The 23,560-nt window shown below is 44.8% G+C and overlaps 2 protein-coding genes across 11 annotated transcripts in view; one reads left to right on the forward strand and one right to left on the reverse strand.

The window, feature by feature from the left end:
* CDC27 (cell division cycle 27) overlaps positions 1-1,095 on the reverse strand; it is a 57,929-nt gene extending 56,834 nt beyond the window's left edge. For 2 of the 8 annotated variants that reach the window (XM_061392235.1, XM_061392234.1), the window contains exon 1: positions 863-1,007. In XM_061392235.1, the coding sequence (XP_061248219.1) occupies positions 863-889 (27 nt within the window). In that variant the 5' untranslated portion in view covers positions 890-1,007. Of the gene's footprint in view, positions 1-862 lie in introns of all 8 variants that reach the window. The other 6 variants (XM_061392242.1, XM_061392241.1, XM_061392238.1 and 3 more) reach the window with 5 other exon arrangements.
* Positions 29-23,560, forward strand: part of MYL4 (myosin light chain 4) — a 38,328-nt gene continuing 14,796 nt past the window's right edge. The window contains exon 1 of one of the 3 annotated variants that reach the window (XM_061392247.1): positions 29-751. The gene's annotated coding sequence lies outside the window, so the exon portion shown is untranslated. Of the gene's footprint in view, positions 752-1,106; positions 1,189-16,918; positions 16,981-23,560 lie in introns of those variants that run through there. The other 2 variants (XM_061392246.1, XM_061392245.1) reach the window with 2 other exon arrangements.

A 23,560-nucleotide genomic window follows, 5' to 3' on the forward strand; every position in this document is an offset into this window, starting at 1 on the left:
AAGATTTAGTTTCTTCAGATGGCAGGAGGGGGAAATGACTTGGCACCGCATCACACCCTGAAAATCCAATAGGGTTTCTTACATGCCAACAGAGCACTGTGCGTCAAAGCAAACCTTGGTGTAGTATGGATGGAAAAACCATGATACGTCTTTCATTTCCTGAACGCCTTATAAACATGCACAGTAAAGCACTCATGATACCCATCACAGGTCATGGAAAAAAACCAATTTGCTGTTTCCACCCCCTCCCCTTGTATAGGTGCTTCGCCTCTGCACTGGGCCTCGGGGTTCTCTTCGCAGATCATTGTCCGGAGGGAAACTGAGTGAGCGAGGAAAAGCAACGTGGGCTAGACAGTTTGTCACCAAAACAGAAATCAGTATTAAAAACCCCGATCCCACCCTCCCTCCACTTTCTCCTAGAAAACAAAAACAAAACCAACACTCGCCCCGCAAACTTGCTCCACCATTATGAAGATCATACAGGCGCTGATCAAACGTGCGTCCCAACCATCCTTGGGCAAGAGAGCACCTGGGGCGAGTTTTCGGCCCCTCATCGCTCACCCCGGCCCGGGCCCAGCCCCTGGGCTGACAGGAGGGGCTCGCCCGACATTGGCCCGGAGGGAAAAGGAGGGATTATCGCCGAACTCCGCTCACACCCGGGGAAGAAGTAACGTAGGGCCAGAGGGAACGCGGCTGAGGCTGCGGGCAAGGCCTCGGAACTGACGAGAAGACAGGCAGGAGCCGGCGTGAGGTGAGGCGGGAGAAGCAGCCGGGCCTAGGCCGCAGCAGGCCGCGAAGTGGCCATACGCCGCTTCCCGACCGAGGCTGCGAGCCAAGCCTCAGGGAAGAGGGTTACCATTACCTGGACGGGTTCCTGCAGCACCGTCATCCTGGAGGTTCAGGCCCACTTTCTGCAGTGCCTCAGGCCCCCCCCGTAGCGACTCCGGCCCGGCCAGCCCCGGCTCATTTAAACTCACCAGCGACCGTTACCGGGGGATGGGGGAGGCCGAGCGAGAGCCGAGTACCTCCGAGCGGGACACGGAAAAGCCCGAAGTGGAGAGACGCGCGCGGGAGCCAGACGGAAAGGCCCGAAGGAGACCGGAAATACCCGAGGTGAATCGGCGGAGGAGAACACCGTTGCCGGAAGTTGTCGAGGAGTACCGGAGACGACCGAGCGTGATCCAAAGCGTATGTTCCTCTTCTCGGTCACGCCTTCACTCACGCACGCCACGCCCCGTCGGCTCTTGGGCAGGGGCACGCCCAATCGGTAACCAATAGGCTGGGCGTGGCGTGCGGGAGTCCGCCGGCAGCGTTACGTGGCCGGGCTTCAATCTTGGTTTGCGGTTCAAGCTTGCTGGATTAATTGGTGCGCGGTGGATTAAGCAGAGGGTTAAACTCTAGAGTTTGGGGCTGATTTTAATTAATCAAGAGGTAATCTGTCTGTTAAGTTTAGGTCGTTTATCCATTCCTGAACTCTTAATCATGCCTCAAAGGGAAATAGGAAATTGGAAAGACTGCCACTATTTAAAGATTCAATTTGACCCCTGTCCTCAGATTACGGTCTGTTTAACGGAGAAGTTATGTAACAAAGAAGGAAAGTTATAACCAACCTAGATAGCATATTGAAAAGCAGAGACATTACTTTGCCAACAAAGGTCCATCTAGTCAAGGCTATGGTTTTTCCTGTGGTCATGTATGGATGTGAGAGTTGGACTGTGAAGAGAGCTGAGCGCCGAAGAATTGATGCTTTTGAACTGTGGTGTTGGAGAAGACTCTTGAGAGTCCCTTGGACTGCAAGGAGATCCAACCAGTCCATTCTGAAGGAGATCAGCCTTGGGATTTCTTTGGAAGGAGTGATGCTAAAGCTGAAACTCCAGTACTTTGGCCACCTCATGCGAAGAGTTGACTCATTGGAAAAGACTCTGATGCAGGGAGGGATTGGGGGCAGGAGGAGAAGGGGACGCCAGAAGATGAAATGGCTGGATGGCACCACTGACTCGATGGACGTGAGTCTGAGTGAACTCCGGGAGTTGGTGATGGACAGGGAGGCCTGGCTGCTGTGATTCATGGGGTCGCAAAGAGTCGGACACGACTGAGCGACTGAACTGAACCGAATGTAACAAAGAATGTTATATTATGTGATGCCCATTATAAGTGATGTAAAAATCCAGAAGAGAGGAAAGGGAAATTAATTAGCATTAAGATGAGAAAGTCTCTCAGAGAGAGACCTTATTTTGGGGGGCTCCAAAATCACTGCAGATGGTGATTGCAGTCATGAAATTAAAAGATGCTTGCTCCTTGGAAGCACCGCTATGACCAACCTAGATAGCGTATTGAAAAGCAGAGACATTACTTTGCCAACAAAGGTCCATCTTGTCAAAGCTATGGTTTTTCCAGTGGTCATGTATGGATGTGAGAGTTGGACCACAAAGAGAGTTGAGCCTGGAAGAATTGATGCTTTTGAACAGTGCTGTTGGAGAAGACTAATGAGAGTCCCTTGGACTACAAGGAGATCTAACCAGTCCATCCTTAAGGAAATCAGTCCTGAATATTCATTGGAAGGACTGATGCTAAAGCTGAAACTCCAATACTTTGGCCACCTGATTTGAAGAACTGGCTCATTTGAAAAGACCCTGGTGCTGGAAAAGATTGAAGGCAGGAGGAGAAGGCTATGACATAGGATGAGATGGCTGGATGGCATCACCGACTCAATGGGCACGAGTTTGAGCAAGCTCCAGGAATTGAGGAACAGGGAAGCCTGGCTTGCTGCAGTCCATGGGGTCACAAAGAGTTGAACACAACTGAGGGACTGAACTGAAGATGAGAAAAGTTTTAGATGTAAGCCAGATTTTGAAGGATAGGTAGAATTAGAAGAAAAGAAAGGAGAAAGTGAAAGGGAGCAGAATGAGATCAATCTGGTAAGAGATGCGACATTAACTGCTGCTGCTAAGTCGCTTCAGTTGTGTACGAGTCTGTGCGACACAGACTCTGCTGTCCCTGGGATTCTCCAGGCAAGAACACTGGAGTGGGTTGCCATTTCCTTCTCCAATGCATGAAAGTGAAAAGTCAAAGTGAAGTGATTATTTAGGTCGCCAGATCATGGAAAATCTCAGAAACAGGGCAGAAATGTTTACTCTTGATAGGAGAGGCATTGTGACGTATTGGGAAATCGGGAGGTTGGATTTCAATTTTATCTCTGGCACTATTAGCTTTAGGTCCTTAGGAAAGTCACAACCTCACTGAACTTGTATTTCTTTAGTATAAAAACAACCATAAGAGGACGAAATGCATTAATGTATGTGACTGTCTAACACACATAGTGAGTGAGTGAGTGAAGTCGCTCAGTCGTATCCAACTCTTTGCAACCCCATGGACTGTAGCCTACCAGGCTCCTCTGTCCATGGGATTTTCCAAGCAAGAGTACTGGAGTGGGTTGCCATTTCCTTCTCCAACACACGTAGGAGGCTCTCAAATTTACTTCCTATTACCTCTCCCCCTAAAGTGTGTGAACAGGGAACTATTAAAATTTTAGTTTTTGGTAGATGAGAAAAACAGTCTTTGCAGTATTTTTAAAATTGAAGTATAGTTGATTTACAATATTGTGTTATTTTCAGGTGTATAGCGAAGGGATTCAGAAATGTATTTTTTCAGATTATTTTTGCACTGTAGGTTATGCAAGATACTTTTTATAGTTCCCTGTGCTGTATGGTAAATCCTAGTTGCTTATCTATGTCATGTATGGTAGTTTGTATCTATTAACCTCATGTTCTTAGTTTACCTTTCTTTCCCTCCCTTTTCCCTTCCCTATCCATAAGGTTGAAGAAAACACTTTTTGAAGGTTGACTTCCTCATCAGGGCATTTCTAGGCTAGATGTGGGACTTCAATTTTAAAAGTATTGCAAAGACTGTTTTTCTCAATAGTATATTCCATTTGTGTGGATATTTCTCTTTCTGGTTCTAACATTTTATGTAGATGAAATCAGTTTAGAATGGGTCACTCCCTTCCTTTGGGTGTTGCTGTGAGGGGGGTGGGGCGTGGGTGTTTTGTTTTGTTGACAGAGCTATAGCCTTTACTGGCGGCCATCTCTAGTCACTGCTTGTGTGCTTGTAGCCCCAGAAAGGGTAAGGTGATCTTATGCTGCCCTGTGCCTTGTTCTGTTAGCAGTGTTGGGCTGGGTGAATTAGGGTGGGAATAGTGTCCAGTATGGAGAAGACAATGGCACCCCCACTCCAGTACTCTTGCCTAGAAAATCCCATGAACGGAGGAACCTGGTAGGCTGCAGTCCATGGGGTGGTGAAGAGTCGGACATGACTGAGCGACTTCACTTTCACTTTTCACTTTCATGCATTGGAGAAGGAAATGGCAACCCACTCCAGTGTTCTTGCCTGGAGAATCCCAGGGACGGGGGAGCCAGGTGGGTTGCCGTCTCTGGGGTCCCACAGAGTCGGACACGACTGAAGCGACTTAGCAGCAGCAGCGGCAGTGTCCAGTATGGTAGTCACTAGCTAAAGTTTAGTTAAAATCAAGTAAAATTTAAAATGAAGCTCTTCAGATGCCCTAGCCCCATTCCAGGGACTCAGTAGAGACATGTAGCTAATGATTCCCATACTGGATAGCACAGGTACAGATTATTACCATCATTGGCTTGATTAGGACTGTAAGATCCAAGATGGCTTCACTCACATGTTTGGGGCCTTGGTGCTGGTTGTTGGCTGAGTGCCTTATTTCTCTTCCACATGACTTCACATCAGTCAGTCGTCTGACCCTAACTTCTTGACTTGGCACCTGGCAACCAAGAAGGCAAAAACAGAAGCTGTGAGGCCCCTTAAGGCCCAGCTCTGTAAGTCAAGTTCCATCACTTCTAGTTGGTCACATGAAGACAGGCCGACTGGATTCAACTGGAGGAGAAATAAGAGTCCACCTGTAGATGGGAAGAGTGGCAAAGTGACACTGCAAAGGGCGTGTGCCGTGGGAAGGACTGATCATCTTTGAAAACATGCTACCAGGTTTGAGATGCCAGATGAGAGAATCTGGTAGGGGAATGGAAAGAAAGTGTATGTGTGTGTGTGTGTGGGAATTACTCCTAAAATGTGACACAATATTACTCTTAAAATGTGCTGCTTTAACTGACTGCAGCACTCCAGATTTATTCCAGTGAATTCAGAATACAATAGAACTCACGCTTTTATTATCTGGATGACTTCTATTAAAGTGGGCTAAAGTTTTATTTACATGACTCTGATCCTGCTAAGCTTTTGGTCATTTTACACACACACACAGCACTTTTTCACACAACAGGCTTCCAAGTCATGTACCTGAGCATTTGATTCTTGTAAATTTCAGTGTAGAAACTTACAACACAGGATATATAAAGCTGATTTTTGTGTGTATGAAAATGTGTGTCTAGACTCAGCATTTAGAGATTCTGTGATGTTTGTCACGCTGGCTCATAAGCTTAGAATTTGCCTAAAGTCCCACCTCGCCCCCCCAAACCCTTTTTTTCTTTTTTCTGAACAAGAGCATCTCTTTTCTGACCGTTGGTCATGGGCTAACACATCTGTTGTGGTTTTGTGCTCATTCACAGCAAGACCACATTGTTTGAAGTTGTGCTTCGATGGACTCTTTTAGAGCATTTTTACTTCCTTTTCTGTTCCTGATTGACCTACTTAAACTCACCATCCAGCAACTACTTGGACATCGTGCCATCACCCCGATCCACATGTATTTAGCTGACGAGTGGACTTAGAGTACAGTAAGCATTATTCCAAACATGATAATTTTTCCTTTTTCTTAGCCTGCCCCTTGTTCTGTTTCATGTACAATCGAATTCGAGATCAGGGTTTAGGGAACTATTCAAGAGGCTAGACATGGTACCATAGCCAAGGTACGGCCCACTGAGATAACCCAAAGAAAGCTCAGTCTTCTCAGTTCCTTGAGTCCTCCTTATCTGTACCCTTCTTTTGTCCCTGCTGCACACTGCCTCTTATCCTCTTTGTATTACCTACTCTGAGGCTCTGCCCCTCTCCCCCAACCCCGCGTACCTTTGCTCCCCCTTGTCATCAAATCAACCCCTTGAGACTTCTCTGGTAGTCCAGGGGCTCAGACTCCGAGCTCCCAGTGCAGGGGCCCTGGCTCAATCCCTGAGCAGGGTGTTAGACCCCACATGCTGCAGCTAAGACTCAGGACGACCAAATAAATACATGATGAAAAAATATTTTTTTAAAAAAACAATACATACCATGTTGCTGCTGCTAAGTCACTTCAGTCGTGTCCGACTCTGTGCGACCCCATAGACGGCAGCCCACCAGGCTCCCCCATCCCTGGGATTCTCCAGGCAAGAACACTGGAGTGGGTTGCCATTAGTATTACATTAAAAAACATCATTCCTTTACTTTGGCATCTCTGATCACACAGTTTCCTGGTTTTCTTTCTACTGCTCTGTTTCTTATCAGTTTCCTTTACAGAACTTCTAATATCAGAATGCTTCACGGGTTCAGTTCTAGGCCTTCTCACTCTATATGTTCTTCCAAGGTGAACTTACTCTCATGGTTTCAGTTTTTTTTTTTTTAATTGAAAATTGTTCCATAGGCTGTATCTCCAGCCAGGCTCTTCTTAGAACTCCAGGCCTAAATGCCTAGCTGTCAGCTGGATATCTCTGGGTGTCTCACAGGTACTTTGTTCAGAATGGAACTCCTCACTCTTCTATTTGAATTATTATCTGTCCCAGTTTCTCCATTGCCCAAACCTGAAACCACTCTTTTTCTTTAATAACCCTAATGTCTGGTCTCAAAGCCCTACTGACTTTACCTCCTAAATTTACCTTCATGTCTCTTCTGCCTCAAGTCTCACCTACCTCCAAAAACAAGTGTAATCATGTCAGGACTCTCCTCCTTAAGCCTCTCCACTGTTGACCTAAAACAAATAGACTGCCAGTTATTGCTTCAGCATAAAAATGGGTTTATTTGGGACAGTGAAGAAGCGCAGGGTCTGCAACCATGGTAAGCCACATGCAAGTCACCAGCAAAAAAATGGAGAAGGAGAACTCTTTCATGGCAGGGAAAAGGAAGTTGGGAGGGCTATAATAAATAAAAAGTCTACGATTCTTCCTTGGCTGAGTTGTGTCAGTCTCTCATTGACTGAGCTCTTGCCAGGAAAGAAGAGGAAGTCTTTCTTCTTCCTATTGGACTCTCTTATTGTCTGGGGGTGTGAGAGCTCCCTCTTCTGGTCTCCCAACTCTACTTTAATTGACGTTTCTGTTGATTAACTTTTTTTTTTTAAAACATTTATTTGTCTGTACCGGGTCTTCGTTGAGGCACATGGGGTCTTTGATCTTTGTTGGGGCATGGGGGATCTTTAGTTGAGGTATGTGAACTCTCTTTTTTTTCTTTTTATTTATTTTTAATTGAAGCATAATTACAATATTGTGTTGGTTTCTGCCATACATCAACATGGATCAGCCGTAGGTATACATATGTTCCCTCTCACATGAGCTTCCCTCCCACGAGCTTCCCTCCCACCTCCTACCCCATCCCACACCTCTAGGTTGTCACAGAGCCCTGGTGTGAGTTCTCGAAGTCATACAGCAAGTTCCTACTGATTGTCTGTTTTACATATGTTAGTATATGTTTCCAGAGGCATGTGAACTCTTAGCTGCAGTGTGTAGGATCTAGTTCCATGACCAGGGGATCGAACCTGCATCCCTAGCATTGGGAGCATGAAGTCTTAGCCACTGGAACACCAGGGAAGTCCCCTGATTAACTTTTTACATGCCCCAATTCAGGATTTCTCATTGTTCTCAGGATATAGTCCAAAACCTTTAACTAGTCTTAACAGGGCTATGCAAGGTCTAGTCTCTGCTTCCTTATTCAGCCTTACCTCACTTGTTTCCCTCTTATACTATATATTCCAGTGAAGGAGATCAGAAAATACCACTTTGGCATGAAGATTATTCTGAACTGAAAGCAAGGCAACAAATATAGATATTTTTGCCCACCCACCCCCATCTGCCTAAAAGCAGACATAAATTCTCCTTTGTGAAGGTGTTTCCTCTCCCCTCTCTTGTAAAAGAAAGAGGAAAGCAACCATTATCACTGGAAACAGAGCTGGCACTGAGTTGGTTCTGCACCAAAAAACCTTATTAAAATAACCTTTATCTTCCATTAGTTTCCCCATATATTACCTTTCCATAATATACCACCCCTAGAAGCCCAAACACTATTTCTTTGTCTTGTTACTTCTCCACAAATGTGGAGAATCATCTATGCTAAGATGATAGGTAAGGCCCAGGTTCTAACTTTAAGTTATTTTTCACTGAATTCTCCTGTGTGTATGCACATTGCGTGTGTAAATAAAATCTTGTTTTTAAAATTCTGGTAATCTGTCTTTTGTCGGTTTAATTTGCAGGGCCCCAGAGACTGAACTTATGAGGATAGAGGGAAAAGTCCCTGCCCTACCCCCCCCCCACTAACCATACTAGCTACATGGAACTTCTTAACCCACTTTCTTGTCCCAGAAACATTGTATATATTGCTATCCCTGTCCAGATACTCTAGTTCAACTCTTTGCTTGGCTATCTCTACCCATCCTCCAAATTTCACTTCTTTAGTTTTTTTCTGACCTATTGGAATACAGGGATAGTTTGGCTATCCCTGCTTTTCCTTCAGTGCTAACGTACTTGTCATTACTCCTATCACCTTTTACTGTGATAACTTGTTTAATTGTCCTCTTCCTATCTAACCCATAAGCTTCGTGAGGAAAGAAGCCCTGTTTGCCTATTCCAGGATGTATTCTCCACACTTAGTATAGTATCAGGTACAGGCAAACCTTAGAGACATTGTGAGTTCTAATCCAGACCATCAAATAAAGCAAATATCAAAGCAAGTCACATGAATTTTTAGGGCTCCCAGTATATATAATGGAGAAGGCAATGGCACCCCACTCCAGTACTCTTGCCTGGAAAATCCCATGGACGGAGGAGCCTGGTAGGCTGCAGTCCATGGGGTCACTAAGAGTTGGGCACAACTGAGTGACTTCACTTTCACTTTTCACTTTCATGCATTGGAGAAGGAAATGGCAACCCACTCCAGTGATTTTGCCTAGAGAATCCCAAGGACGGCGGAGACTGGTGAGCTGCCATCTATGGGGTCGCGAAGAGTCGGACACAACTGAAGCGACTTAGCAGCAGCAGCAGCAGTACATATAAAAGTTATAGTATACTATAGACTATTAAATCTGCAATAGTATTATGTTTAAAAATGTACATACCTTAGTTTAAAAATACTTCAGCAAGTAATAGTAGCAACAGCAAAGATCACGGCTCACAGATCACCATGTCTGTGTGTACTAAGTTGCTTCAGTCGTGTCCGACTCTTTGCAACCCTATGGACTGTAGCCCGCCAGGCTCCTCTGTCCATGGAATTCTCCAGGCAAGAATACTGGAGTGTGTTGCCATGCCTTCCTCCAGAGGATCTTCCCAACCCAGGGATTGAACCCACATCTCTCACATTGGCAGGGAGATTCTTTACCACTGGTGCCACCTGGAAGCCCCCAGATAGATCACCATAACAAGTATATTAATAATGAAAAATTTGAACTATTGTGAGAGTTACCAAAAATGTGGCATAAAATGAATAAATGCTGTTGGAAAAATGGTGCCAATAGATTTTCTTGATGCAGGATTGCCATGAACTTTCAATTAGTAGAAAACACAATATCTGTGAAGTGTAACAAAGCAAAGTGTAATAAAATGAGGTATGTCTGTGTTGTTGTTGTTGCTGTTTAGTCTCTTAGTCATGTCCAACTCTTTTTTGACCCCATGGACTGGAGCTTGCCAGTGTCCTCTGTCCATAGGGGCATTCTTTCCAGGCAAGAATGCTGGAGTGGGTTGCCATTTCCTACTCCAAGGTATCTTCCCAACTCAAGGATTGAATACGAATCTTATGCATTGGCAGGCGGATTCCTTACCACTGAGTCACCAGGGAAGCCCAGTATGCCTGCAGAAGATGGGTATCCATTTTTTTATTTGTTTAGTGAATAAGTAGAATAAACTCATTCTGTTCATATTATTAATTTTTGTTTATTGATTGGTGTTATGTATGGAATATTTGTGTTTCCCCCACTCCCAATTCATATGTTGAAACCCTAACCCCTGGTGTGGCTGTGTTTGCAGAGGAGACATCTAAGGTTAATGAGTTCATAAAAGTGGGGCCCTGATCCAATAGGATTAGCATCCTAATCCTTTTTAAGAAGAGACACCTGAGAGCTCACTCTCTCTCTCTACCATTCTCCCCTGTGTATGTTCATGCACCATGGAAAGGTCTTATGAGGACATAGAAGGCAGCCATCTACGAAGTTAGGAAAAGAGCTCTTACCAGAAACCAGATTTGCTAGCACTTTAATATATATATAGATATGTATATCTATATATATATTTGGCTGCATTTGAGGCTCAGTTTTGGCATGCAGGATCTTCATTGCATCACATGGGATCTTCCGTTGCAGTACACAGACTGTCTAGCTCTGGTACAGGCTCTGGAGCATGTGAGCTCAGTAATTTCCTAGGCTTTAGTTGCTCTGGTAGCTCAGATGGTAAAGCGTCTGCCTGCAATGCAGACCTGGGTTTGATCCCCGGGTCAGGAAGATCCCCTGGAGAAGGCAATGGCAATCCACTCCAGTACTCTTGCCTGGAAAATTCCATGGATGGAGGAGCCTGGTAGGCTATAGTCCATGGGATCGCAAAGAGTCGGACACGACTGAGCGACTTCACTTTCTTTCTTTCTATAGTTCCTTTTGGAGAAGGAAATGGCAACCCACTCCAGTGTTCTTGCCTGAAGAATCCCATGGACAGAGGGGCCTGGTGAGCTACAGTCTATGGGGTTGCAAAGAGTCAGACACGACTAAGCAACTAACACACACACACGGAATGACTAATTGTTTCAAGATCGAGAAAGGAGTACGTCAGGGCTGTCTGCTGTCACCCTGTTTGTTTAACTTACACACTGAGCACATGAAAAATGCTGGGCTGGGTGAGTTACAAGCTGGAATCAAGATAGGCAGGAGAAATAATGTCAGATATGCAGATGATACCACTCTAATGGCAGAAAGCGAAGAAACAAAGAGAAACTAAAGAACCTCTTGATGAGGATGGAGGAGAACAGTGAAAGAGCCAGCTTAAGACTAAATATGAAAAAACTAAGATCATGGCAGGCAGCCCCATTACTGCATGGCAAATGGAAGGGGGAGAGATGGAAGTAGTGACAGATTTTCTCTTCTTGGGCTCCAAAATCACTGTGGATGGTGACTGCAGCCATGAAATCAAAAGATGATTGCTTCTTGACAGGAGAGCGATGATAAACCTAGACTGTGTGTTGAAAAGCAGAGACATTACTTTGCTGACAAAAGTTCATATAGTCAAGGCTCTGGTCTTCCCAGTGGTCAAGTACAGTTGTGAGAGCTGGACTATAAAGAAGGCAGAATGCCGAAGAATTGATGCCTTCAAACTGTGGTGCTAGAGAAGACTCCTGAAAGTCCCTTGGACAGCGAGGAGGTCAAACCAGTCAATCTTAAGGGAGATCAACCCTGAATATTCACTGGAAGGACTGATGCTGAAGCTGACGCTCCAGTATTTTGGTCATCTGATGCGAATACACGACTCATTGAAAAGTCCCAGATGCTGGGAAAGATCAAGAGCAGAAGGATAAGAGGGTGTCAGAGGATGAGATGGCTGGACGGCATCACCCATGCAATGAACATTAACTTAGGCAAACTCAGGGAGATGGTGAGGGACAGGGAGGCCTGGCGTGCTGCAGTCCATGGGGTTGCAAAGAGTCAGACATGACTGGGAGACTGAACAACGACAATAAGTTCCATGAAGGCAGGGACTTTGGCTTCTCATGATATTCCCATCACCTAGCAAAGTGCCCTGTACAAATATGAACAGATTTTAAAATATTATAAATCTATAAACATTTTTTTATATCTGATAATTAAATGGCTTGACCACTTAATTTATCTCTTACTGGTCATAATTTGATGCTTTCTTTTTTTTTTTTTTTGGCTCCACCAAGCGGCACGTGGGATCTTTAGTTCCCAGACCAGTGATTGCACCCCCTGCAGGGGAAGCATAGATTCTTAACCACTGACCCTCCAGGGAAGTCCCGTGATGCTTTAAAAAAAATTTTTTTTTAATGTGGACCATTTTCAAGTCTTTACTAAGTTTTTTTACAATATTGCTTCTCTGCTTTTTAAGTTTTTTGGGGTGCTGAGGCATGTGGGATCTGAGCTCCCTGACTAGGGACTGAACACGCACCCGCTGAGTTGGAAGGCGAAGTCTTAACCACTGAATAGTCAAGGAAGACCCCCTTGATGCTTTTTTGACTCCCCCACTCTGGACATTGGGCTTCCCTGGTGGCTCAGACAGTAAAGAATCCACCTGCAATGCAGGAGACTGGGGTTCGATGCCTGGGTCGGGAAGATCCCCTAGAGAAGAGAATGGCACCCCCCACTCCAGAATTCTTGCCTGGAGAATTCCATGGACCGAGAAGCCTGGAAGACTACATCCATGGGGTTGCAAAGAGTTGCACACAACTCAGCAACTAACACTTTCCCTTCTCTGGATATACAGGGCCTTGTCCCTCTATATGCTGGCCTTGTCCACATGTTCTTGAGGTATTCAAAGTCAAGGCAGTGTCTGAAGTGTTGAGATTCATCAGGATATGCGTCTTGGTTGAGGTAAGCTCTGCAGACTCAAAGGGAAAGCGATAAATGGCAGGCAAATTAACTTGTCTGGAGTGAGGGCTATGTAAGTTTGGTTGAAATGGCGATGTTGGGGACAGTTGATAAGCTCTAGGTTCCAGGCTGATGACTTTAGACTGATAAAATAGACCAAGAGAGCTGCCAGGGGTGACAGAGCTGGGGAATGACCTCATGAAAATGGAATCAGAGAAAGATTATGTTAACAGCTGAGGATTATGTGAATTGGAGAAGAGAGTAGGGGCTGGGGATGCAGCAAAGAGGCTCCTAGGGAGTGTAGGCAACTTCAGTTTCTATTATGGTAGGATCCTAGGTGGTTGATGGAAATGGAAATGGTTCTGAGTTACTCATTTATAGTGAGAAATATTCTTATCTAATTCCTTCTTCTTAGGGCATTAAGAGTCTAACCAGAAGGCAGCTTGATGAGTAAAGACTTTGAACCAAAAGAATGAATTGGATGATCTTACTGGCTATTATCTCCTTTTCCTCAGAAGGGGCATATGTGTGTGACTACTAGGTGGTGCGGTGGTGAAGAATCCGCCTGCCAATGCAGGAGACACAAGCGATGCGGTTCGATCCCTTGGTTGGGAAGATCCCCTGAAGTATGAGATGGCAACCCACTCCAGTATTCATGCCTGAAGAATTTAATGGACAGAGAAGCTTGGTGTGCTACAGTCCACGGGGTCTCAAAGAGTCAGATACGACTGGGCACACGTGCTAGACAAAAATTACCTGTATCATTTGGAGAGGACACCAACCAGATAATAGATTCTTTGTTTCTCCCTTTTCTAAGTTCTAGGAAGGCTTTCATTTTTCTCTAAATAAATTGCACAGCAATGGTTTAAACACAGACTTGATTGATTCCAGTCTTGAGTATACACCATAGTTGTCTTAAGTAGACGTTATTATTGTTTATCTGTTTCTGTGTCACAAATATGTGATTTGGGAGATGGGTGATTAGCTAGGTTTAAAACATACTGAGTTTGAAGTGCCTCTGGTGAGAAATGTCCAAAGGTCAATTGAAAATGTGAAGCTTGAACAATTTAGGAAGGAAACTGGGACTTGAGATATTTTTCAGGTAGGATTCTAAGTGGTTTCTTTTGGGGGGTTATGTTACACCTTATGAAACTTAGTGAGGCTATTTATCATTATATTAAAACTGTATTGATTTATACATCTGTATCCTCTATATCAAAAGAAAAGGGGGGGGGGCTGGTGGCAGAGGATGAGATGGTTAGATAAGCATCACTGACTGAATGACATGAATTTGAGCAAACTCCAGGAGACAATGTAGGACAGGGGAGCTTGGCATGCTGCAGTCCATGAGGTTGCAAAGATTTGGACATGACTTAGCAACTGAGTAACAACAGACAGTGAGCTCCCTGGGGCCAGGGATGGCCTCTTACTCATCTTAGTCAAAGTACCTGTCTACTGTGGGTGTTCATTAAGTGTTGAATGAGTAAATAAGAGTAGTCTGGATAAAGGAGATGAAGGAAAAGAGGTTCAGTGACAACTTCAGTGTTGTAAGTACAGCTGAGAAGGCCTCGAGGTATCTAAGACCACACAGATCTAGCCACAGACCAGTGGTCGATGAAGCTAGGGAGGAAGTCAGAATTCAAGAAGTAAAAGAAGAAACTGGTGTTGGTGTAAAGGGAAACTGAGAAAAGAGAATCATCTTTAGCACTGAAAGCACATGCTGAGAATAAGTGCCTGCTAGGAGTCTGAGTCGCTTCTTCCTTACTTAGAGCCATCCATACTCTGGGTGCCAGGCCAGCTCTTCCGCTGATGCCTTCTTGCTTCCATGCTCCCCAGAGTGGGGGCAGCAGGCCTCCCCTATAGGGAATCCCTATCAGCAATTTCAGCTCCTACCATTGCTACAGAGTAGTGTCCTAGCTTCTTGTCCCACGTCTGCCATGACTTACAGTGTGACCTTGGGCAAGTCATCCCCTTTCCTCTGGACCTCTAAAGTCCCTTGCAGCTGTCAGGATGTCTGGGAGAACACAGTTCGGATGACTGGTGAGAATTCCAACTTGCCCTTTGCTGCGTTTCTTCTATAAGTCGCCTTGCCAAACACCAGCTGTCCTGGACACTGCTTTTGGTCCTTAGGCTGACTCTCACCCACCTGTTTCTGGGCCCCTCCCGGCGGCCTTCTCCCGCAGTGCAGTTCACAGATGCGCCACTAGGCGGCACTGCTTTGACCTGCACAGAAATTAGCTTCAACCATTGAGGCCGACTATTGAGTAGTGAGGTCAAGCATATGTAGCATTTTCCATCTGACCTAGAATAGCCGAGGAAATGAAGTTTGAGAAAACGATTTAAGTGCTCTGAGAGCCGGTGCTACCGTACTCCTTGAAATTTTGATTTTAGGCTCCTTTCTACTTGTTTTCTGCTTTTACCTCAGGTGGTCTGGGCCTTAAGAGTCGCTGAGACTTCAGGTGACTCATCGCTTTTTTTCTCTTTCCTTGGTGGCAAGGAATCTATACAGAGGACAGGGTTAATCACTCTCCTTGACTTATAGCCTTCTTTCATCAAGGGTTCATATAAGGCCTCTTTGTTTAATCGATTATTTATTCCCTCTTATCTCATTACCCCTTCCATCTAACCTACACTCAGCATTACAGCGTTAGGCAACCATCAGATATTTTTAATGTGTGTTTCTTTTATGTGTGTTCTTGAATAATAGGTAATGCTTCTAGTATTTTAAACTCTTTTATGTATTTTATTCCACCCACTGTACCCAAAATTGTATCTCAAGATGTAGTCAATATAAAAATTACTAATGAGATATATTACATTCTTTTTTGTCTTCAAAATCCACTGTGTTTTACAGTGTACCTCAATTTGGATGCTAAATTTTCATCAGAAATACTTGAACTGTTTTTAGACCATAAAATTCACAGTTGAAAAGTAGATTCATGTACATGAGTTGTTCCAAGCATGCTTTAACATTTTCCAGTAACTGAATCAAATACCCAAAAAAATCACTTTCTTTTAATATCTGCATCCAAATTGACAAAATTGCTTCATTTTAGAATTGATTTAACTTTGAAGCAAAAGCATGTATCACTTTCAAAACTATGTCCAAGATAAGTACATTTACCAACTCTCCTGTCAATCAGTATTATTCACATGAAATTCAAAGAGATACTGCATAAATTGAAAAGCAACTCTGAAAGTGAAAAAGTAAAATGAAAGTGAAGTTGCTCAGTTGTGTCCAACCCTTTGCAACCCTGTGGACTGTAGCCCACCAAGTTCCTCCATCCATGGGATTCTCCAGGCAAGAATACTGGAGTGGGTTGCCATTTCCTTCTCCAGGGGATCTTCCCGACCCAGGGAACAAACGTGGGTCTCCTGCATTGCAGGCAGATGCTTTACCCTCTGAGTCACCAGGGAAGCCCAAGATATGTCCAAGATAAGTAAATTTACCAATTTTCCTGTCAATCAGTATTATTTACATGAAATTCAAAGAGATATTGCATAAATTGAAAAGCAACTCTAAGATGTATTAATATCAACATTTAAACTTTCTTGTTGTTTTTGCAGCCAATTTACATAATACTATTGATTACAATGAAAATTTCCCACCTATTTATGTTATAAAACTTTTCACTAATTTGCACCATGAGAAATTTCAATTTTAGCATAAATTCTCATCTCTGTCTAGTTAATTTGCAAATAAGCATTTTCTTTCTTTGAAGCTTCACTTTAGCTCCTTTATAACCAATATGATATCAGTAAGATTGTATGCACATTTTTTTCCCAATTTTAATTATTTTCTCTACTTCTTTTTTCTTATTGGAGTATAATTGCTTTACAATGTTGTGTTAGTTTTTGCTGTTCAACAGAGTGAATCAGATATATGTATACACATATCCACCTCCTTTTGAGCCTCGTTCCCATCCCAACCCACCCTACCCCATCCCAACCATCGGGACCATCACAGAGCACTGAGCTGAGCTCCCTGTGCTACAAAGAAACTTCCCACTAGCTATCTATTTTACACATGGTAGTGCATATATATATATGCATATATTTTTTAATTTATAGAAGTGTTATCATGGCTTATATCTCACTCAGTTTCTCACTTATCACTATGTTTCTTTCGTGTGTGCATCTAATCCTTTGCTTCTAACTGCTACACACTCTTTCATGGTGCCTGTGCCTCTTACCCAGGGATTCCCAGTGACAGAGACCCAGATTGCTTCCAAGTCCTGCCACCACAAATCACGGTAAGGTGAATATCCTGTTCATGTCCGTTATGAGCTTATGTGAGGTTTTTTTCGGATGTATACTTAGCTTGATTGCTCTTCTAACCACGAAGCACTACTGCTTCTATCCCTCATATTTCTTAGCTTTTCCGTTTCTTTGCCTTTCTTTTCTTCTTCTGGGATATATTCTCTTTCAGTTCCCTAATACATTTCCCAGCTGTGTCCGTTCCGCTAATTTTCAGGTCTACTGTGTGCTCAATTTTAGTTATTCATTTTTTATGCCTAACATTGCTTATTTTATTAAAGTTGTTTTCCTTATTTCAACTATTATACTTTTCTATATGTGATGTTTCTGTTTGATTCTTCTTTATGTTTTTTCATTCTGGTGTCATATTGGTAATATTTGCCTTTATCTGTTTTGAAAGTGAAAGTGTTAGTCGATCAGTCACGTGCAATTCTTTGCAACCCCATGGACTGTAGCCCGCCAGGCTCCTCTGACCACAGAACTCTCCAGGCAACACTGGAGAGGGAAATCATTCCCCTCTCCAGGGGATCTTCCTGAACGAGGGATAGAACCTGAGTCTCCTGCATCGCAGGCAGATCCTTTACTGTTTGAACCACCTTTAACATGTTTATTAACCTACTTTTAAAATCTTGTTCTGTCCTGGTCATCTTTCTACTTAAAGGACAATCTGTCATCAAGTGGGTTGTATCTATCTGAATTAGTTGTTCTCTTCACCTGTCTTGTTATTTTGCCCGTGGGTACATAGGTTGCTCTGTTCAACAATGTGTACCAGTGCCATTTAGCTCAGGGGGTGAGGGTCAGGGGTGGATGAGTCCTAGGGCTGAGAACCCCAGGCATCAAAACTCCCAAGTCAGCCAGACCCAACCCCACAAAATAACTCCTCATGGCAGACATCACCCTTTGCCCTCCACCTCCCACGGGAGAAGCAACCTTAGGGGGAAGTGCTTCTTAGATTGCAATTCATTTGCTTGGAGAGTTGAGGGGATGCAGAGAGGAAACAATTGTCCAAAGTTCAGTTCCCCCTCCTGTTTTTTATTGGCTCCTCATAAGCACAGTGCATCTTCAATGCCCCAATGGTACCCTTACCAGCACCGGGATCAGTATTTTTTGTTTGTTTGTTTTACAGAATTTTGTTGGGGAATCATTGACATACAAGAATAGGCACATACATTAATTTGTACAGTTTGATAACTTTTGATATTTGTGTACACTCCCTAAACTAACGGCCAAATCAAAATAGTGCATTTATCTATCCATCCACTCTGAAAGTTTCCCACAAAGTGATAGGTAGAAGGATAGATTTTAATGCTCCAGGGCACAAAAAGTTCATTGATAACTTTTTTATTTTTAAATATATTGCTTTTGAAGTATTTGATACTTAGAATATGTGTAATGTTTATGTAAGTTATGAAGCATAAAACCAGTAACCATGAACCCATCTCCCACTTTAAGAATTATAACATAAAATAGCATTGATTTTAAAAAATGTTTTTATTGTAGTAAAAGTCACATAATATAAAACATATTATTTAAAAAAAAATTTATTGGTCTTAGTTGGGGCTCTCGGGCATCTCTCTGGTTGCGATGCGAGGGCTCTGGAGCATGTGGGTTCCCTAGTTGTCCAAATGCAGATAGAATCTTAATTTCTGGACCAGGGATTGAACCCATGTCCCCTGCATTGGAAGGTGGGTTCTTAACCACTAGACCACCAGAGAAGTCCTGAAAACACTATTTTAACCGTATTTAACATATAGTTCAGTGGCACTCACATTGTTGTGTGAACCAGCAGTTTGAATCCTGAAAGTGATGTCGCATCACTGTCCCAAGAAATTGCAGAGAAGAGTGATGAAAACCTCAGACACACTCTTTTTCTTTCTCTCATTCCACAGCCCTGCCTGGCTGCCTTCTGCCATAAACCAAAGCCACCGCTCACTCGCACCAGTTCAGAGTGGGGTCTCCCTCACCCGAGGAGTATCTCACAATTTTCTTCATTTCTTGGTATTTTCTGTTTATAATTCTTCCACAGTTGACCTTGGTGGGGTGCACCAGTCATACTGGTTCAATCAAGTTTAAGGATTTTGAGCACTTGCTCTGAGCTAGGCACTGCTCTAAGCATTATCACCTGTATTAACTCATTTAATCCTCACAGTCACAGGTTATATTAGCAGCCCCATTTTACAGATGGGAAAACTGAAATATAAAGAAGTTAACTAAGGGGACTTCCCTGGTGGTCCAGTGGCTAAGACTCCGCGCTCCCAATACAGGGGCTTGGGCTTGATCCCTGGTCAGGGGACTAGATCCCACACGTACAACTAAGAGTTCTCATGCCACAGCTAAAGATCCTGCATGTTGCAACTTAAAAAAAAATCCCACAGGCTTCAAGAAAGATAGAAGGTCCTATGTGTCGCAACTAACATCTGATACAGCCAAATAAATAAGTTAACTAGTTGTCTGCTGCTGCTGCTAAGTCGCTTTAGTTGAGTCCGACTCTGTGCCCGTCCCTGGGATTCTCCAGGCAAGAACACTGGAGTGGGTTGCCATTTCCTTCTCCAATGCATGAAAGTGAAAAGTGAAAGGGAAGTCGCTTAGTCGTGTTGGACTCTTAGCGACCCCATGGACTTCAGCCTACCGGGCTCCTCCATCCATGGGATTTTCCAGGCAAGAGTACTGGAGTGGGGTGCCATTGCCTTCTCTGAACTAGTTGTCTAATTGGCAAATTAATCAGGACTCTGACCCAGGACTCTAACTCCTGACTGGGTCCTTGCGGCAGAGCCTGGCTTGTCCAGTGCCCTCTATGGGGACAGATAAAAGCAGTGTTGGCCAGGGATTGCCCCATGATGTCCAGCTAATGAGACACTGGCCAGAAGAGAGGAGGGGCTGGTGACAAGAACAAGGCATTAACAGCCAGGCCTGTTGTCAGCAGCGTTTGATCCCAGGCAGGAGGCTCTAACTGATCTCTCTCAGGGCAGGACACAGATGCTGGTGGTCAGAGGCAAAGGGAGGAGGATGTGTGAGCGTGTGTCAGCCCAGCCCAGTCGGTCCCGGTGGTCTCCGTCCCGCCCTGTGCATTTGTCCAGATTCGACATGTGGTGTAAGCTGATTGGTGTGAACTGTTCTGCGTTTTCCATCTCCTCCTTCTGGTGGCAGCATGTGAGTGGCTGGACCCACTCTGGCTGGGGACCATGCGATGACTCCCCGGAGGCTGTAGTCAGGCTGCCGGTTCTTGCTACCTCTTCTTTCCTTTGCTTTGATTGGTCAACACATATTGAAGGATAAAACCCCGCCATAGGCCCCCTGAAGGGTACTCTCAGGAGTGTGTGTGCTCTCAACGGTGTCTTACTCTTTGGAATCCCATGGACTATAGCCTGCCAGGCTGTTCTGTCCATGGGGTTCTCCAGGCAAGAATACTGGAGTGGGTTGCTATACCTTCCTCTAGGGGATCTTCCCAACCCAGGGATCTAACCCACATCTTCTCCGTTTCCTGGAAGGTGGATTCTTTAAGCCTTAAGGTACTCTATGTGGATGAAATTGGAAGCAAATGTCAGTGACTGTGAGGCAGAATGAGGACCATAAGAAAGTGGAACCTCTGATCCAGTTCCTGGGGTCTCATGAACTGTGGGCATCACTGAGTTTGAGTAATAACAAGGCTAGTGTCGGGTATCTTGACTCCTGATGCGTGTTTCTTCCTGGGAAACCATAGCTCTGGTCACTTCTGAAGTGCTAGCCACTTTGTTTTTAGCTGGGGTTGCTTAAAGAGAGTCAGAAATTGATTTGAGGAGCATCTCCTTCCCCACTGGGGTTTCAGGCAGGCAGGTTCCTCATCTGAATGTCGCTCACAGGCAGGCTGCCTAGCCCCAGGGAGCTGCTACATGCTTTCTGAGCCACAAATATTTTACTCCGTGGGTACCCAACGGCTGCCCTTCCCCTCTCCCGTTCCCTTCCACCTCCTTCTCGTTCCTAAACCCACACCTTACAGTCTCGTTAGCCACTGCCACCTTAGTCATCCCTCCCTCCTGTGGGCCCCTCTCCTGGCTGTCTTTTTGGGAAACCTGAGATGCCAGAGCCCACCCCTAGCTTCCTCGGCCTCAGAAAGCAAAGTGAAATTGACAACTCTTGTTTCCTCTGTGCCAGAGATGGTTTGTGGTGCCTAACTATTATTTCATACAAATCTCACAACAGCTTGAGAAGAAAATGTTTACTGTTGAGGATCCTGAGGGTGCTGGGCCCAAGATTTAGAAATGGCAAAATCAGGATTCAGACCTGTGCTTGTCTGCCTCCAAAGCCCACGCCTATTCTGTGTTTCCAGATCCCCCAGCCCGATTCAGCGTTCTCAGCTTTCTAACCTCAGAGCTCTGTTCCCAAGCAGGTTGGACACTTTGTTTTGCCTTAGAATTGAAAGCAATTAAAAAAATTTTTTTTAAGAATAAATAAAAGAGGAGAAAGAAGAAAAAGAAAGGAAAAGACAGCCTTCCAGCTGCCTGTCTTTAGGCGATCATACTTCTTCCCAGAATAATTAGAATAACTTGTTCTTCTATTCAACTGGTTATTTTTAAACTTTTAAACCATTGAACTATATCCTAGGAAATGACTGTGGGGCCTCCAGCATATAAACACACAGGAGTCATACTGATTGAAGTGGCAGGGGTATGTCCCTTACAGCCGGAAGCAAGTTAAGGAAGCCTTACATATCTGTTGACCACTGAAAGCTCCTGATTATCTCTCATTTTAGAGATAAGGAAGCTGGGGCCCAGACGGGGAAGTGGCTGGCAGTTAGGACTAGTAACTTCCGGCTCTTGTAGCTTCTGGCCTGCAGCTTTCTTTCTTTCTAATAGTTTTTATTTATGTATCTGTTTTTGGTTGTACTGGGTCTTTGCTGCTGTGCAGGCTTTCTCTAGTTGCGACAAGCGGGGTGTACTCTTTGTTGTGGTGAGCTGGTTTCTCACTGCGGTGGCTTCTCTTGTTGTGGAGCATGGGCTCTAGAGCTCGGGGACTTCATGGCTCCCGGGCTCTAGAGCACAGGCTCAGTAGTTGTGGCTGTGTTGCTCCAGGGCATTTGGGGTCCTCTCGGACCAGGGGTCGAACCTATTCTCCTGAATTGGCAGGCAGACTCCCGTCCTCCACTGCGCCATCAGGGAAGTCCCTGGCCTGCCGCTTTCTACAGTGTGGCTCTCTCTGCACCTCGTCCAGGAAGGGAATGTGAGTAGGGTCAGAGAGAGACAGAGAGTCTTGGCTTCCTCCTCCCTCCTTCCTCATCACCAACAACCTGAGCTCCCAACACCCTTGGAGGAGGTAGTCAGGGAGAGGACAGCTGGGGAGTACTAAAGGGTGCCAGCAGGTGACAAGGAGTCAGAAGGAAGATAGAAGGCAGAAGCGGTGGGAGGAGGAGAAAAGAGCCAAGGAGCTGCCATGCCAGCCCAGGACAGGACTGGCCTAGGGTTTGGGCCCTGGTCTTGCTCTAGGATCCCTTGGATGAGTCCTGGTCCCCTTTCCTGCCTCAGTATCTCTCTCTCTTTTTTTTTAAATATGTACTTATCTATTTGGCTGTGTGGGGTCTCAGTGTGGCACAGGGCCTCTCTAGTTGGGGCATCAGGCTCAGTAGTTGTGGCACGGGCTTAGTTGCTTCACAGCACATAGGATCTTAGTTCCCAAGCAGAGATAGAGCCCACATGCCCTGCATTGCAAGGCAGATTCTTATCCACTGGACCACCAGGGAAGTCCCCTGCCTGTTTTCATTGGCGGCTTCTCTGCTTACCGAGGGAGGGAGCACGTACAGGGTACAAGAGGGGCAGGTAGTGTAGGAGCACCACTAGACACAGGGAGCTGGGAACGGCTGAAGGTCTCATGGCAGCTCTGACGTTTCCTGGGCCTCAGGTTCCTCGTCAAACCAGGAGGGATGAGACAATCTCTAAGGGCCCTTTAGACTCTGATGATGTGGGACCTGGAGCCTATGCTGAGGGAACCCAGAGAACGGGCAGATGTGGACTCTGGAGGACCAGGTGTTAGGTGCTCTAGAAGTCTTGTTTTATAGGAAAGGAAACCAGACCTAGAAAGGCTCTGACTCTTCTGCTTCTCTCAGCTTTACTTCTCTTCATCCTCTGAGCTATAGAGCTGTGCAATTCTGTGCAGTGGATAAGCTTTTTTATCATTGTTTTTCTGAGCTTTTTTTTTTTTTTTAATAAAAAAAATTTTTACATGCTTGTAAAAATTTCCATGAATACAGGAAGTGAAAAAACTAAAAAACTGAAAATTGCTGTCATCCTCCTGCCCTTACCCTTCAAGTCCCCAGGGGTGTCTCCTGTTGACAGTTTGGTGTGTATTCTTCCTGACCTTTCTGATGAGCCACACACATACGTGTCCCCCACTCTATGGGGTTATAGTATCAATTATTCAAGCACAAGTCTTCCCACGTGGCACAGTGGTAAAGAATCAGCCTGCCAATTCAGGAGACTCTGGTTTAATCCCAGGATCGGGAAGATCCCCTGGAGTAGGAAATGGCAACTCACTCCAATATTCTTGCCTGGGAAATTCCATGGACAGAGGAGCCTGGTAGGCTACAGTCTGGGTTGCAAAGAGTTG

The sequence above is a fragment of the Bos javanicus genome, chromosome 19, assembly GCF_032452875.1.
Source record: "Bos javanicus breed banteng chromosome 19, ARS-OSU_banteng_1.0, whole genome shotgun sequence".
Classification (NCBI taxonomy): domain Eukaryota; kingdom Metazoa; phylum Chordata; class Mammalia; order Artiodactyla; family Bovidae; genus Bos; species Bos javanicus.